A 15,489-nucleotide genomic window follows, 5' to 3' on the forward strand; every position below is an offset into this window, starting at 1 on the left:
GGATTCCGTATTTAATAACTCTTTAATTGCACACCATATTTTATAGTTTTCCTCATTATTAACCTGTGCTGTATTGGTTTCTATATATTCCTGAAAGAGACAGAAGAATACAGTACTTCCATTTTTATAAAAATGCATATGTTATGACCATAAAACAATTTGTGCTGAGGCAATTACCATACTGAGGCAATTACCATCATAGTCAATTGCTATTTCAGTATGTCCTTTTAACTGATTCTTAAGAAATTTATCAAATATTGAGCTAGGTAAGTATTATATATAATCGTGTCAGTAGAAAATTGACAGCCTAAATAAGCTTCAATTTAGTTCCATTCAGCAACTTTTAAGTGATCCCTAAGCCTGATGCATTTTGTCATACAGCTTTCTCCACTCTAACACAGGTCAATCCTTTTGTCAGGTATGCCCAGGAAGATTGCAGATGAACAACAAAAAGAAAGTATGTGGGTTTCAGTCACAACAAACTCCGCCTTTTTAGATGACAAGCAACTCAAAGTAATAGCTAACTTATTTGATCTAACAACAGAAGCAGTGTGTGTGTGTGTGTGTGTGTGTGTGTGTGGGGGGAGAAAGAAAATATAGGAAGTTTTTATATGTTAAGCAACTCACAGTAATAGCTAACTTATTTGATCTAACAACAGAAGCACTCTGTGTGTGTGTGTGTGTGTGGGTGTGGCAGTGAAAGAGAAAATATCAGGAAACTCACACAAGCTGCTTCTCCAAATATTTTGGCATTCCCATGTGAAGGTCTCTGTCATTGAGTGCTTTCTGCCAAAATTAGTTGCTCCATGCTTTGCACTGACTTTGCCAATCCTGAGAGGTGCAAACAAATGGAGCTGTTCATGACTAATACAACTCACTCGATAGATAATTGACTTTGATATTTAGGATTATTGTTCAAAGTGCATTATTTGGGTATACTATGCATTATATTTTGCCAATAGGAAGGATGCGAAAAACATAAAAGGATTCATATAACCAACTCACATAGCATGAAAAAGTCTTGCCACTCAAAGCAACCAATTTCAATTCAGATGTGGTCAATCTCAAACTTAGCTCATATTCATTCAAATTATAGACAAGTTGAATAGCCAAGTCTAACTCAAGCCAAGTTAAACTGTCGAGTAGAGCCCGCAAGAAATCAAACATTATTTGTTCAGGTTTTAAGATCAAGCAGCATGTTGCATCGACTCCACTTGGTTACACCCCTGAGAAGCAGACATTAACTTGTTGCCTTCATGCAAAAAAACATATATTAACTAACTTTGCCTTAATAAGTCGCATCTCAGAAAACGAATGAAATATTCAATTGTTTAGTTTTCAGATCTGTACTTTCATCAGATTCATCCCTAGATTTTAAGCTATATTATGGAGATTCTAACGTGCATATAATATGTCACCTAAATTTCCTCATTCACTGAATTATTTGCAGTAATAATCTCAATCAATCAGATTCTCTTGTTGCTTTGAGATGCACATGACCTCAAGTTCTCGACTTCCATTAGAACTCAGAACACGTGTAGATGGTTTACAAATTATCATAACTCTGGTCTCAATTGTCAGATTGGTTCTTACATCATGTTAGGTTTTTGAAAACAATTAGATCTGAAAGCGATCTTGATGTACATTAGAATCAATAGCAATTTATATGAAAGCTCTTAGTACTATTTTCTTCCAAATTGAAACATCGAAAAAGAGGACGTACTTGCTCATAGAGAGTTTCTTCTTATCTTTGTAACACAAGGAGAATTGCTGCAAGGGCATTTAAAACAGAGAGAAATAAAAAAGAACAGTATGATCAGTGGAGTAACATTTTACCGAACAAGAATGAAAAAAGATATGTATCTGGTCTGATGAAAAAGATATTCACCTACAATTTTTTCTCCAACCAAATACCTGCAAATTCTTTCTTGCTTGCTTTTGGACAATAAACTGCCGTACTCCTATATCTGAATGACTTTCGATCAACAAAGTCCTTCAGCAAAATTATGCTATTCAAATAAAACGTTTACAAAAGCTAGGATGAAGAAGTAAAGCTAGATCAGTATTGTAGATTATTGAAGGTGCTATGTGTGAGGTGATACAGTGAGGATACAGGGATATTTATAAGGGATGAAATGCCATAGTGCGCCGCCACCTCCAATGAGATTTCTCAAGATAAATCTAGGTTAAAATTGTTTGTTGGTTAACTCCGCACGTGACATGCTCATGTCAATAAGTAATAAGCAATGCTGTGAATGTGGCATGTTGTGTGACTTGTTTATAAATCACATTTGATTTATCTTTTTTGAAATTCAACTAGCAATGCCATGAAAAGCTATTGTTTTAACGACTAACACAAAGTGACAATACCCCACATTAGCTATTGCTTTTTCTTTCCAGTAAAAACCATGTATATCAAAATTTCTATCAGTTGCATCGAAGCAAAATAAGAACAGCAAGACTTAGGATAGGTTTTGAAAGTTGGGGAGAAAGCATAGCCTAGGGAGTGATTGGAGAAACTCTGAAGATCATGAGCCAAGATGATTGTTACTTACAAAAGTAATCAATTCTTAAAACAAGACTTCCTCCTTTAGTGGATTTCATTGGCAAATTTTGGTAACAAGACTAGTCTTTCTATTCCTAGATGATACCACACATAGATAATGATTTTATTCAATCCTATGAAAGATTAGTTTTAGCATCTTCATTTGTTGGGTCAGAAAGTTTTTCAACTTGCTTCACAACCTAAGATAATTTTCAATGAAATTTAGACGGCAATGCTTGTCCGAACTGTCTAAGCCTTGATTTTCATTGAAATTTGAATGGCTCACCTTATATACACGCTGAAAAATTTTCAACTAGCCTCACAGCCTAAACTCGTTAAAGGGGATAATCTTCTTTACTGTACATGTTGTATAAACATTTTCATGACTAAATTTCTTCCAGCTTTTCTTTAATTAACGAAGGATATCAGCAAGTATTGGAAGGTGACAAATTCTCACAAGGGTACAAGACTTTGGCAATCCAGCCTTTTGTTGGCAAGAAGGGTATTAAGAGGAAATGTTTGTGGATATACCATCAATTGAAAAATAAAATCTCATCATTTATGGCAAATTTGAAAGCCGCATCAAAGAAACTTTATCCACCATCCACTCTTGGAAGGTTCATCAATGGTTGCTTTCTAACTAACCCTATCTGGTAGGTGTGAAAAAGGAAAATAACTTCTCATTTTAGTATGATATCTGAATATTTTTCCCTTTGCATGTATGCTACTATAACATGAGGATGACCTGTTTGGATATACAACTCATTTCGAAAATGAAACCTCACAATTAAAGCAAATTGAGAAAACCACATAAGCATATCAAGAAGGTATTATTAAATATCTACAACTGGAAAAAGCTTGAATCAACACTTATCCTTTTCACATAGGCCCGGAAAACAGTCAGATTAAATTTTCTATTTTCCATATGCATACATACATACAAATATAAAGTGCATATAGACCTATCCACGTAAACACAACACAAAAACCTGAGACCTTCATGTGGACCTTCAATTCAATTACGATTTTACATCTTCTAATTTAAAATCCTATACGCTAAATATAACATGCAATGTATAGTTGGAAATCCAAATAGGGGTGTCTTCAAAGTATTGAAAATAGGCCCGGAAAACAGTCAGATTAAATTCTCTATTTTTCCATATGCTACAGACACATATATTTTGTATGAATGTATAATAGAGAGAGAGATAGAGAGATATATATATATATATATATATATAGAGAGAGAGAGAGAGACCTCTCCATGCAAACCCAACACCAAAACCTGCGACCTTTCATGTGGACCTTCAATTCAATTACGATTCTACATCTTCTAATTTAAAATTCCATACACTAAATACAACATGGAAAAATGAATATGTATGGCTGGAAATCCAAAAGGAGCGTCTTCAAATTATTGAAAATAGGCTATCTTGTGAACAAGCTACTAATAAGTTGTTCCAAAACCATGTGTTAGGCACTTGGCCTAATTGCAGGACAGTACAGAGGCCCACACAATGTCACAGGTTCAAACCCCATGACCTCAAAACTAAACATCAACCGGTTTTTCACCTCAAAATCATCATTTGGAGAATATTGATACATAGGAGTAGGTATGCAGTGGTACAAAGGGAAAGCCACATAATGTAGTACTTGGCTAGTGGATGCATCTTACTAACGCAGACCAGTGGTGCTAGTGGCGGGAAGGAACAATTACAGTTGGTCATGTAGTAGTATAAGTATTATATTTTGTTTTCCATTGACCATTTATAGAAATTCGTGTTTACATAGAAGCCAAAGCACGAGCCTCAAATACAGATTCATATCAGCTTTTCCTCAAACCATTTGAGAAAACCAGAATCCATACTATTGTGAGGAGGGATTTCATAATTCAAAGAGAAAAAGATCATATGCAATACAGCCCACCGAGGAAGGACTGACTTTTTAACTTTGAGAAGCAAAGCATCAAACCATAAAGAAGAAATATCCAATTACGATTACTCATATCATAAATAGTCCTAGGTGTAGTTCTTTCGCTTAGAGGAAAAAAATACACAAATGTTGAATGTCGGCAATCGACGAAGCTTACGTTGACGATTTATGCAGACACAAAAACAAAACGAAAAGAAACTGCATCGAACTCCATGGCAAAATGACAAAGCCATCCTAAGCTTGCACACGTACATTTGGAAGCATAACTGGAAAGAAAATTCTGCAGCTTGGCTTGGCTTGGCTTTGTCAATAATAAGTAGCACATACCCCATTTGATTGGCAAATAGCAAAAATCAGCAAACTTTAAGCAGAAAAGAGGCATCTTTTCGTTTTTGAACCATGAAGAGATGAATATATTCTTCTTCTTTTTTCTAGAAAAAGGAGACAAGAAAACACCCAAAAAAAAAACCCCCGACCTTGATGAAACTAAAGCTGCAATGGCAATCAACAAACAGGAAAAAAGAAAAAGGAACAAGGAACAAACATCATAGAAGAATACGAACCTGGGAATAGAGAGAGGAAAGAAGCAGTAGACCGAAACCATTTTCCTCTGTTTTGTTTTTTGGGCTGTGGCCACCGTCTTCCTCTTTCCTGAGACTCCCCAAGTTCATGCAAGTGCAGAGACTGTGGGGAGTGGAGGGAGAGGCTCTTGAATATTTCAAGATGGGCAACCACGGGAAATCGGGCGCAATAAAAATGGAGTTTTTGTCGTGGTGCCCGAAAAGGAAACACAGTATTTTAGAGATGACCCCTGTTATTATTTCCTAAAATTGCAATTAGCACCCTAAGTGCGATCCTTTTTCTCGAAATTGCTCCCTGAACTTGAGTTTATCGCAAATAACCCCATGTACCCTGATAAGCGTGCATCCAATAGCACCCTGCGACGATCGCCGATGAAAAAAAATGGCCGGCCATCGAAACGCATGCACATTTTGCCTCAATATTAAGGGCATTTCCGCCGGCGAGGGATGCCGGACCCTTGCTGATTCTAGGATACCTTCACCGTCCAATCGGCCCCTGCCCCTGCCCTGCCCCCTCTTTCTCTCTATCTCTAGGATCCATTTTTTTTATTCTAATTTTCTTGCAATTTTTCTATTCTGCAACGAAAATGCCACAGTTAGGGGTAAAATGTAGTACACTTGAGATGCACATGTTCGATGGTCGGCCAATTAAGACAAACTTAATTCTAGTTCATCGATGATCGTCATAAGGGCCATTTGAGGCACACTCACTTATCAAGTACTGGTAAGGATAATGATATAAATAATTTTTAAACTTTGATCCAATGTGTAATGCGCTCTCTAAACTTTTAATTTGATAAATATTGTCCATGAATTGTAGCTCAATATGTAATATGGCCCCTAAATTTTTAATTTGATCAATATAGTTCCCGAAATTTTAAAATACATTCAACTTAGCCCTCAATCATAGAAAAATGTTCGATGTAGCCCTTTCAATAATTCAAGTTTAGGGACAATTTTAAATTTTTTTTATATAATTGAGGGACTAAGTTGAACATATTTCAAAAATTCAGAATACCAAATTGAACAAATTAAAAGTTCATGGATTACATTATTTATTAAGCTAAAGTTCAGGGACCATATTGATCAAACTAAAAATTCAAAAATCATATTACACATCGGACCAAAATTAAGGGTCCATTAGTGTCATTTTCCCAACCGAGTACGAACTATAGTAGACAAACTCACGTTCATGGAGCACTTCAAGAAAACAACCGCACTTTAAAAGGAACTGATCCAACCTTCCAGCTTTCCCAAAAAAGGAAATCATTTTCTCCACTTTTGAATGTACTTTTCCCATAAATGAAAAATGTGTTTCTTGAGTTATTTTCTCCACATTTTCCTAAAGTTTTTTTCAAAATGAAGCCTAATTACAACTTTTATGTATTTAAATATCTCCTTCAGACAAATTTAAATAGCATTTATTGGTCCCTGTCAACAAATACTTTATAAGTTTTTCATGGTCACTCAGTATAATCTACGTTTTTAGTAACATCAATTAATTTAAGCATAAAAAGTTAGTAAAAATATATGTAATATAACCTAATGGAGTCGCATTTGGAAAAACAAGGACACTAAAAATATATTTCGAAACGTCCGCACCTTACAATTCACAACATCATCCAAAAATCTGGTTAATTATTTATTCTCCTCTTAATATCCTAAATATTATTGACGGACGTCGAAAGTTCCGGATGCCACACTGTAAGTCAATTTCCAGCTTGGTTGAACTTTTCCAGATTGGTTGAGCTTTTGGAATCTGCAGAATCAGCCTCAACAGGAACAACATCATTGGGGAAAAGAAGGGCAGCAGCATCACTCGTGCTCGATCCAGAAGCACTATCCAGATCAGGAACAACTTCTCCAGGGGAATACACGACTCCATTAGCCACCTGAGGGAAAGACTGAATGTGAGTGTAATGATTCTGCTCAGCAATTTTATAGGTTCAGTCCAGCCAAGGGGAAGGACTAACAGATACAGAGAAACCCTATTGAAATGGAAAACTAGAAAGAAAATTGTATCAAATCTAATTTCTTAACAGCCAAACCCTGGAGGGTGCATTAGACAAATGGTCGAAATGTGCTGAAAAAAGGTGCATTACGGCATACTTCTCTATTGACCTTTTTCATTCTGTCTATAGTCTTTTACCTTCTTTATTTTTTTTGTCCAAAGTCTTTTCTAGCTCCTACAGCCACTTAAGATGTCATAGCAGCACCTCAAAATCAAAATAGTCCAATTAATGTAGCAAGAATATAATTAACATCAACCATGCTGGAGACCTGAAGCAAGAGGTTCACGTCACTAGTCACTACTTTGCCAATCATTTTAGAATGGAGGAAAGTGACAACATGAAAAGCAGAAAGATGCGCAAAGCTAGACATGAAGTAAGACAATTCCAATCAACTAAGCCCTGCAAATCAGCTCTTGTATGGCAAAGCATTGGGTATCCACCATCGAAGCGAAGAGCGATGAGATGGAAGAGAACAACAATGAGATGGAGGAGCCAGAGTGAAAAATTTCAAGATTTTGCAGCTTATCATAGGCAATGGAAAATCTTTATCGGAAAAGACACTAAAAGGTGAGCATCAAAGTCCATTACCATCTAGAAACTTATTTTATGGAATGGCTGGCCAATCAGAAGCAATACCATTATATTCAGCATAAAAAGGATGGATAGGGTCCTTTAAAGATCAAGAGACGCACCACTAGTTGTGAAGAACCATTAGCATGATTATTCTCCATAGTTGTAGGCTCATTTTCACATATAGAAGCCACAACAGGAGAGTAATCATCCACCGTAGTGCCATTGGATTGTGATGCTCCAAGAATAACAGGTCCAAGCTTAGCCGCACGCAGTGGGAGATGACCCTCTCTCTGAGCTTCCAACTCGAAGGTGCAACATTCTGAATGACAGTGTACACCCTGTTAGAAACTAAAGCAAACAGAAACCTCACTGAAATGGAAAAAAAAAAACAATATAATCCCTTATTTTCTTTTAGAACACTAGCAAGAAGAGGACTGAGAAGCCCCAAGGAGATATCCTCACTTTCAATGAGGATGTCCGTCATGATTTACTCCACAGCCCACAATACATCATCTGTGGGATCTGACCTGGACCAAGAAGAGATGATAAAAAAATGCCAATGTATCAAAGGTGAGTATTACAGAGCCAAGACAAGAAGAAAAGAAGAAAAGATAGAAGTACGCCAAGAACTACAATTCTTTTTAAATAAGCAATCAAATGGGAACATTGACAGAGTCTCCTCTCAAAAAAGTGTTGATATCAACACTGGAAAGACACCTTTTTGTTCAAGATGAATAGGATCACTACTTAATGCACAATATACTACAAAACCCTTACTCGGGGACTGCTTCCTTTTCATAAACATTCTACTCATTTTTTCTTCACGGTCACAACATGTTACCAGTTAAAGGATGTAGTCATGTTGCCAAAGACGACAAAAAGTGTCATGTAGAAATCATAGACATTGCCAAATTTCACACTAGTGAAAGGTGAAATTAATCTTTCAATGTTAGCATCAACAGAAATGCACATCAAATGAAGAGCCAATATATGGTACAGAAACAGGAAGAGAGAAAAACAAATTGAAGTAGGCACTGGCAGATATACCCTAGAATCCAACTTTTGTATTCTTCACAACCCACCACCCCCCCCCCTTCCTCTCTCCTCCTCTTTCCTCCAGGGGCTTGCCAAAAACAAAAAGCCAAACAAAATCAAAAAAAGAAGAAAAGGTAAGACATTGTTACTGCTATTTCTTGTGCGTCTATATTTTGATTTCAGGAGAACCCAGCCATCACCAAGTCATTTCAAGCATGTACTCATCTTGCCAAAGATGACAAAAACTGTCATGAAGAAATCATAGATATTGCCCCATTTCACACTAATGAAAGGTGAATTTAATTTTTCAATATTAGCATCACGAAAAAGACACCTGAAAAGAAGAGCCTACATGACAGAGAAACAGGAAGACAGAATAACAAAATGAAGAAGGCACTGACAGATATATCCTAGAATCCACCTTTTCTATCCAAAGAGGTAGGCTTTGTTCTTAACACCTCTTTGTTACTACTATTTCTTGCTCTTCAATATTCTGACTTCAGGATAACCCAGCCACCACAAAGTCATTTATAATGGGATTTGTCATCACTGTATTCAGCGTAAGGCCAAATGATGCTTAGTGCAGACCTCCCTCCATTGAGTTTAGCAGGAGATTCTATGCCTATATTACCAAACAGAAGGTCCTAAGCAATGAGGAGAACCAAGTGAACTGAACCAGATTTTCAACAATAAAAGGAGAACTACATCGAAGATCAGCTCTGGCAAATGTAATCAGCAAATTCATAGTAACAGGCTCGTGTTTCGTTTTTAATCCAAAGAAGTCAAAAGAAAATTACTCGAAAAATAGATAAGTCAAATTTCTACAGCAAACTTGAAGGACTCAAAAATAGCAATATTATCCTCTCGAATATGGATCAATTACGAAAAGTTCCCCTCTATTTTCATCAATAGAAGAGCTTTCAGTCTTTCAAAACAAGTCTAAATCTCATACTCAAAGAAGAATATAAGATAAATAATAAATGTATCGGGTGAGCCTTTTACCTAATGATTGCCCAGAAATTTTGAAACATCTGGACTACTAGTGTGTCTCATTTAAGGTCAAGCATAAGAAGGCATGCTTTGACCCATGCAACAGTCTCAAGTATGGAGAGGGCCTTCTCATAATATTGCGGGGATGCCTGAGATAACTTCGAAAATGACTCCACAATTAACTCAAAAATCACCTGCACATCGACGAAATGAATTGACATGAAAACCATTCAATACCAACAGGCTAATATTTTCTGGAATTAAAAATGCTGGCCGCATCAAAATAGCCATTTTAAAGTAGGATATCAGATGCTACACCTTCATCTGGTCATCATTGTATGGTTCTTCAGGCGCACTTATCCTCATAAGCTCACTGAGGCAATATGCTACAGAAACTCTGACACCCTCAACAGAATGTTTCAAAAAAGAATCAGCAATTAGTGCCTTCATGACTGGAAGAAGGGAATCTAGGCGAGGGATTGATTGTCCTTGCTCTACATTAGCTAACAGATCCTCAGCATCCTGAAATGTACTGGAAGATGTAAGACAAAGCAAACAGTTGCTTTTATGGAAAGAGCAACAACATTGGATGATAAGTGACATGCTTCCAAAAACATGAGAGAGAAGGCAAACTCAATGAAAACAGTAAAGAGGAGGTTAGGTGATGTCATTTAACAGATAAAAAAATCATCAAGTGTATGGAGGTGATGGAAAAATATAAGTAGAAAATAGACTTTTGAAGCTCATGGTGGCACAAACTACCATTAATGCAAAGAAGCAAATGCTAAAGAAACATTAACCACTGCAAGCAATTAAATAAAGCAACCAGTCACCTCCACAACCAAAGACAAACAAATAATTAAAAACGGGATACCTTATATTTTATCATTTAGAACAGAGTTTGAAAGCCACCATTTGACCTTAAAGTAAAAGGTAGATATTATCTGAATCAGGCCCCCGTATAAAATCTGTCTACCAGATAAATTAGCATATCTCCCTCGATTATTTACTGATGGTTCTTGACATGCTCCAATTGCCAGCGTTTAGCAAGAGTCAAGACCCAGTAGCAACGAGGCTTTTGACACATAGGAATTAACAAATGAGTCACTAGAAATATAAAGTTAACACATTTCACCCTGAAAAAAATGCACCATATGGATCACAATGTGGCCTGAATACATAACATCAGCTGCCAAGATATATCATATGTAGCCAAAAAGGTGATCAAATGAACTTGAAGATCAAATCTTGGAAGTAAAAGAACATATTTTACAAAACCGAATGAGAAACAGTACATGCAATACAGACTACTGATGGAAAAAAAATTCAGAACAGAAATGACAATTAGTTACAAAGGCAAAGAACGCTGCTGAGTAATTCGGTGCTGATACTGCACAACACCAAAAAATTATCAAACATCATCTAGCTATCATTTTATCCCAATGAGCACAGTATACACAAGAAAACCCAATGCACACCACATCATCATATGCAAATGCCTGAATGGGCAAATTGGACAGAATACATTGAGAAGAGCGAGAAGCTTGTCAACACAAGAAGGATCATTGAGGAGGCCATTCCCAACCAATTTGAGCTGCACTGCCAAAGGCCTCTTAAATGAAGAAGAAGATCGCGCCATTTATTCTCAATTTTCTTTGGATGACCACACACACTGAAAAGCTCAAACAAGCACAGACAGCACTAGTATTCTCTTGCAGATTTGCACAGCGATTAATCTGAAACTCATCTGTAATTTATTGGAAATCAAAATTGGGCAATTCAAAGGAAGAAATGGAAACACATTAAGTTTCCACCTTGGATATTAAATATTAAACTCTCTGTTTGGGTTGTTGTGGTCTTTAAAATCTTTATGGTTGATTTTCCAGCCCTTTCCTCCCAATGATATTTCCCTATACTGGCAAAAATGGTTTGTTATAATATTAAACCACTCCTTCCTCTATCACCTATGCTATTAACTTTTTCATATCTCTTGGGTTCTGGATTAGCTCTTTTGGTTTCTTGGTTGGGCTCTCACTGTGTGCTCTTTGCTTTCATAACATAAAATAAACGCAGTAACTTCAAATGGCATTTCAAATCTTTGCCACTTAGGAGGACCAATTACTTGCCATTTTATTGATTTTTTGCTGGACTCCATATTTAATCACTCTTTAATTGCACTCCAGATTTTGATTTTTCTGGCTTTCCTAATTGTTAACCTTCTCTGTAGTGGTTTCGATATATTTCTGAATGAGGCAAAAGATGACATTATTTCCATATTTTAAGTTCCCAGGTTTTTTCATTCAGATGCATTTTGACAGGATAAGTTTTATGCATTGTCTGTGACTCATCGCAGAATTACAAGAAACAACCTTCCAAAATAAGCTTCACTAATGTATATCCTTGGTCCATTTTTAAAGCAGCTATAATTTTTATTATTACCAAACAGATCTATATGCAATTACAATTCACATTCCCATTTCCGGTGAGGGACTGATTTCTGTAATTCCACCGACTAATCATCCCAAAGAGAATAAGCGGATTTCACATACACCACTGTAATACTAGCATAAACCAATGTACATGGTGGAAGTACAAGGTTAGGGGTGTATTTAGAGTTTCTAAGCCACTCACTAGGAGAAACTTTCTCATTATGTCAATTTTTACCATCCATCCATATTTGGATTTTCTTATATTAGGGCGTGTCTAGATAGACTTCTACTTTTTTCTTTTTGCTCAATCTAAATTTCGCGACAAACACACTTGGAACTTTTTTTAACCTGAAACTTTTACAACATTTGCATGTTGACACGTAGATTCACCTATAAGTTCTTCATGTTATTCTAAATTCAGATAATGTCTTAAATTATTGTGGGAAAACAACAATGTACTCTTTGCTTCTACTTAATCCTTTACAAACAAGCCCTTACTTGGTTTCATACATCATGGACTTCAACAAATATTAAGGTTTTGTTTGAAGCCAAATAGAGTGTATCAACCTGCTCTATGTCATATAGTTGACTTCTATATGCTTCAAAAATTGTGAATACCTCATAGGCCCATCTTGTAGAACAATATTGATTGCAAAGTCCTAAGAACTATGACTCTGATCACTTAAAGTACCTATATATCAGTACATTTATGTTTTTTAAAGCTCATCTCTTAAGAGTTCATCTAACTTTGATCACTTGCACACCAGAGCAAGTCAGAGCATGAATTTGTCCTCAGGCAATTACCATCATAGTTAATTGCTATTTCAGTATGTCCTTTTAGACTGATTCTTAAGAAATTTGTCACGTATTGAGATAGGTAAGTATTATATATCACCATCGCAGCAGTAAATGGACAGCATCAATAAGCTTTAATAATTCTTCATTTGGCTAGGAGATATGTAGCTTGTATTATAACAAAGCCATTCACCTTCAACATTTTCTCCGACCAAATATTTGCAAACTCTTGCTTGCTTTGGGACAATACACTTAGTACTTCTCCTATATCTGAAGGATTTTTTATGAATGGAGGCCTTCAGCAAAATTATGCAATTCAAACAAAATGAACACAAAACCTAGGATGAAGAATTAAAGCTAGATCAGTCTAGAAGATAATCAAAGGTGCTATCTATGAGTTGATACAGTGACGATATACGGGTATTTATAGGGGATGAAATGCCACAGTGCGTCGCCACCGCCAATGTGACTTCCCAAGATAAATCTAGGCTAAAACTGTTTGTTGGTTAAGTCCGCACGTGACATGCTCGTGTTAGTAAGTTCTGTAGCGGATGTGGCATGTCGTGTGACTCATTTATAAATCATATTTGATAGCTTTATTTAAATTCAATTAGCAACACCATAAGAGGAGTATCAATATACGATATCATACAAGAAAACAAAGAGTACTTGGAAAAAAATTGAAGAGTGATGTAATCTGAGTGATATGATCGGGCACAACAATATATCCACACCATTGTTCTACACAAGCCACAACATTAATTAGTAAACTCAAAAAGAGATGTTACATATATCGAGGTGATGGAGGTAGCTGGTGTAGCAAACAACTTGCAAATATTGTGTATGGATGATTAACCCCTATTAAAGTTCACTAGAATTCCACTTTTTGTGGCTTCTGCTAAATTGTGACCCAAAAAAGAGATCTTAAGACAGTTAAATATACGAACACCAAATCTCATAAAGTGCCAAGCTTGTAGGAGGTAAAAAGCAAGTTCAACTGGAACTATAAGTAGAGATATCTTAGCTGCAAAAGTTTCAATTTAAAGCTTTGTGCTTTGCTGTTGCTCTTCGGGTCAATTCCCACCGCTTTGATTACTACTAACTCTGTGAAGTCATTGGTTTACATGTTAATATTGACGATCCCCAGATTTGTCAGGTGTTCTTGAAACTCACATCTGAAAATTCAACAGATTTCAGTTCCCTAGAAAGTTTGGATGGACCATTTTCGGTCTCCACTTCAACCCAAAAGTTTGTCAGTTACAGGTGGGTGTAAGAACAGTGGATACTATTAAATTAGCCAAGCTACGGATTCATATCCACTTTTCCTCCAACCACTTAGGAAAAGTCATATGCAGGACAGCCCAGAGAGGAAGGACTGACTTTTTGAGTAGCAAAACATCAACCCATTAAGGAGATATATCCAATTATGGTTCCTCACATCATGATATTCCTATATGGGTGTAGTTCTTTTGCTCAGACGCAAAAAACAAATGTTGATGGTCTGCAATCGACGAAGCTTGCATTGGTCCCTTCATCGAACTCAATAGGCAAATGACAAAATCAACTTAAGTGTGCACACTAACATGTTGAAGCATTCTGGATTAGAAAACTTTGCAGCTTGGCTTTGTCATTAATAAGCTGCAGATACCCGATTTGATCGGCAATCAGCCAAAGTACCCCACACTGATGAAACTAAGCTGCAATGCCAATCGACAAATAGGAAAAAGCAAAAAGGATTGACAACCATCATCGAAGAATACCAACCTGGGAATAGAGAGAGGAACGAAACAGTCGACGGAGACCTTCCTCTTTAATTTTCTGTCTTGGTTTTTGGCCATCGTCTTCCTCTTTTCCGAGACTCCAGAAAGTTCATGCATGAGCAGGGACTGTGGAGTGGGGGGAGAGAGAGAGAAAGGGAAACTTGAATATTTCAGTATTTTCAGTAGATGGGATGGGCCAGTTTGGATCGTAACACAACCCGTAGGAAATCGTGCACAATATATTCGTACATAACTTAGTAATGATCTATTGTTCAACTAAGGTTGACCATTTCCATATATTTGTGCAACGGAGAAGTCAAAGCACAAGGCTAAAATAAGCGCAGCAGCTTTCTTCCTATTTTTCTGCTGTTGGCCGTCACCAAGTTTGGCTTTTAGGTTTGGGTGAGCTGGAATATCGACAATTCATAAGAACTCGAGGGTGCTGTCTTGTAATCCGCTACGCAAAACGTCAATTCATAGCAGATCATTGGACCGTATGACGAAATAAAGGGTGCGCATGGTAACACTTCGGATTGATTTCTCAACTTCTGACCAGAAGTCCTTCAAAGCAGATGATTTCTGTCCACCGACGTTGAAAGGTCAATGTGATCGAAAATGATTCTAAGGTGGGAAGTAAAAAAATTACTTCTCAAAGTTGGCAAAAATCTTGCCGGGGTTAAAAATTCTACCGAAAGTTGAAAATCTTTTACTTGCAAGGTTTTTACCAAATGGATTTCCTGTGCAGATTAGATTTGTTGCACCCAAAGCTGCAATGTTCTGTCGACGAGTTGAAAACCATTTAATAACCTGACCAAACACTTAATGTGAGTTTAAGGA

General features: G+C 36.7%; 2 protein-coding genes and 2 long non-coding RNA genes across 20 annotated transcripts in view; 1 reads left to right on the forward strand and 3 right to left on the reverse strand.

Annotated features, from left to right (window-relative positions):
* Positions 1-15,489, reverse strand: part of LOC115728848 (sister chromatid cohesion protein PDS5 homolog C-like) — a 52,519-nt gene that overhangs the window by 28,725 nt on the left and 8,305 nt on the right. For 5 of the 16 annotated variants that reach the window (XM_048283542.1, XM_048283541.1, XM_048283536.1 and 2 more), the window contains exon 1: positions 5,115-5,168. The exons of 2 other annotated variants lie outside the window; for them this stretch is intronic. The gene's annotated coding sequence lies outside the window, so the exon portion shown is untranslated. Of the gene's footprint in view, positions 1-724; positions 832-1,723; positions 1,771-1,888; positions 3,673-4,729; positions 4,943-5,040; positions 5,089-5,114; positions 5,169-13,085; positions 13,134-14,656; positions 14,683-15,489 lie in introns of those variants that run through there. 9 more of the 16 variants (XM_048283530.1, XM_048283528.1, XM_048283529.1 and 6 more) reach the window with 9 other exon arrangements.
* Positions 3,593-3,884, forward strand: LOC125316141. Its single transcript, XR_007199461.1, has 2 exons — positions 3,593-3,728; positions 3,762-3,884. It is a non-coding gene; the product is annotated as an uncharacterized LOC125316141 (long non-coding RNA).
* On the reverse strand, positions 6,561-7,898 carry LOC115732706. The gene is made up of 2 exons (XR_007199460.1): positions 7,763-7,898; positions 6,561-6,950 (listed from the first exon to the last, which is right to left on the reverse strand). It is a non-coding gene; the product is annotated as an uncharacterized LOC115732706 (long non-coding RNA).
* Positions 9,511-14,606, reverse strand: LOC125316140 (sister chromatid cohesion protein PDS5 homolog D-like). Of its 2 annotated transcripts, none has more exons than XM_048283548.1 (3): positions 14,476-14,606; positions 9,987-10,190; positions 9,511-9,862 (listed from the first exon to the last, which is right to left on the reverse strand). In XM_048283548.1, the coding sequence occupies exons 1-3, from the start codon at positions 14,485-14,487 to the stop codon at positions 9,728-9,730; spliced, it is 351 nt and encodes a 116-aa protein (XP_048139505.1). In that variant the 5' UTR covers positions 14,488-14,606; the 3' UTR covers positions 9,511-9,727. The 2 variants fall into 2 exon arrangements, with proteins under 2 accessions (XP_048139505.1, XP_048139506.1); XM_048283549.1 differs by having other exon boundaries at positions 14,422-14,564.

This window comes from Rhodamnia argentea, chromosome 8, assembly GCF_020921035.1.
Source record: "Rhodamnia argentea isolate NSW1041297 chromosome 8, ASM2092103v1, whole genome shotgun sequence".
Lineage (NCBI taxonomy): Eukaryota > Viridiplantae > Streptophyta > Magnoliopsida > Myrtales > Myrtaceae > Rhodamnia > Rhodamnia argentea.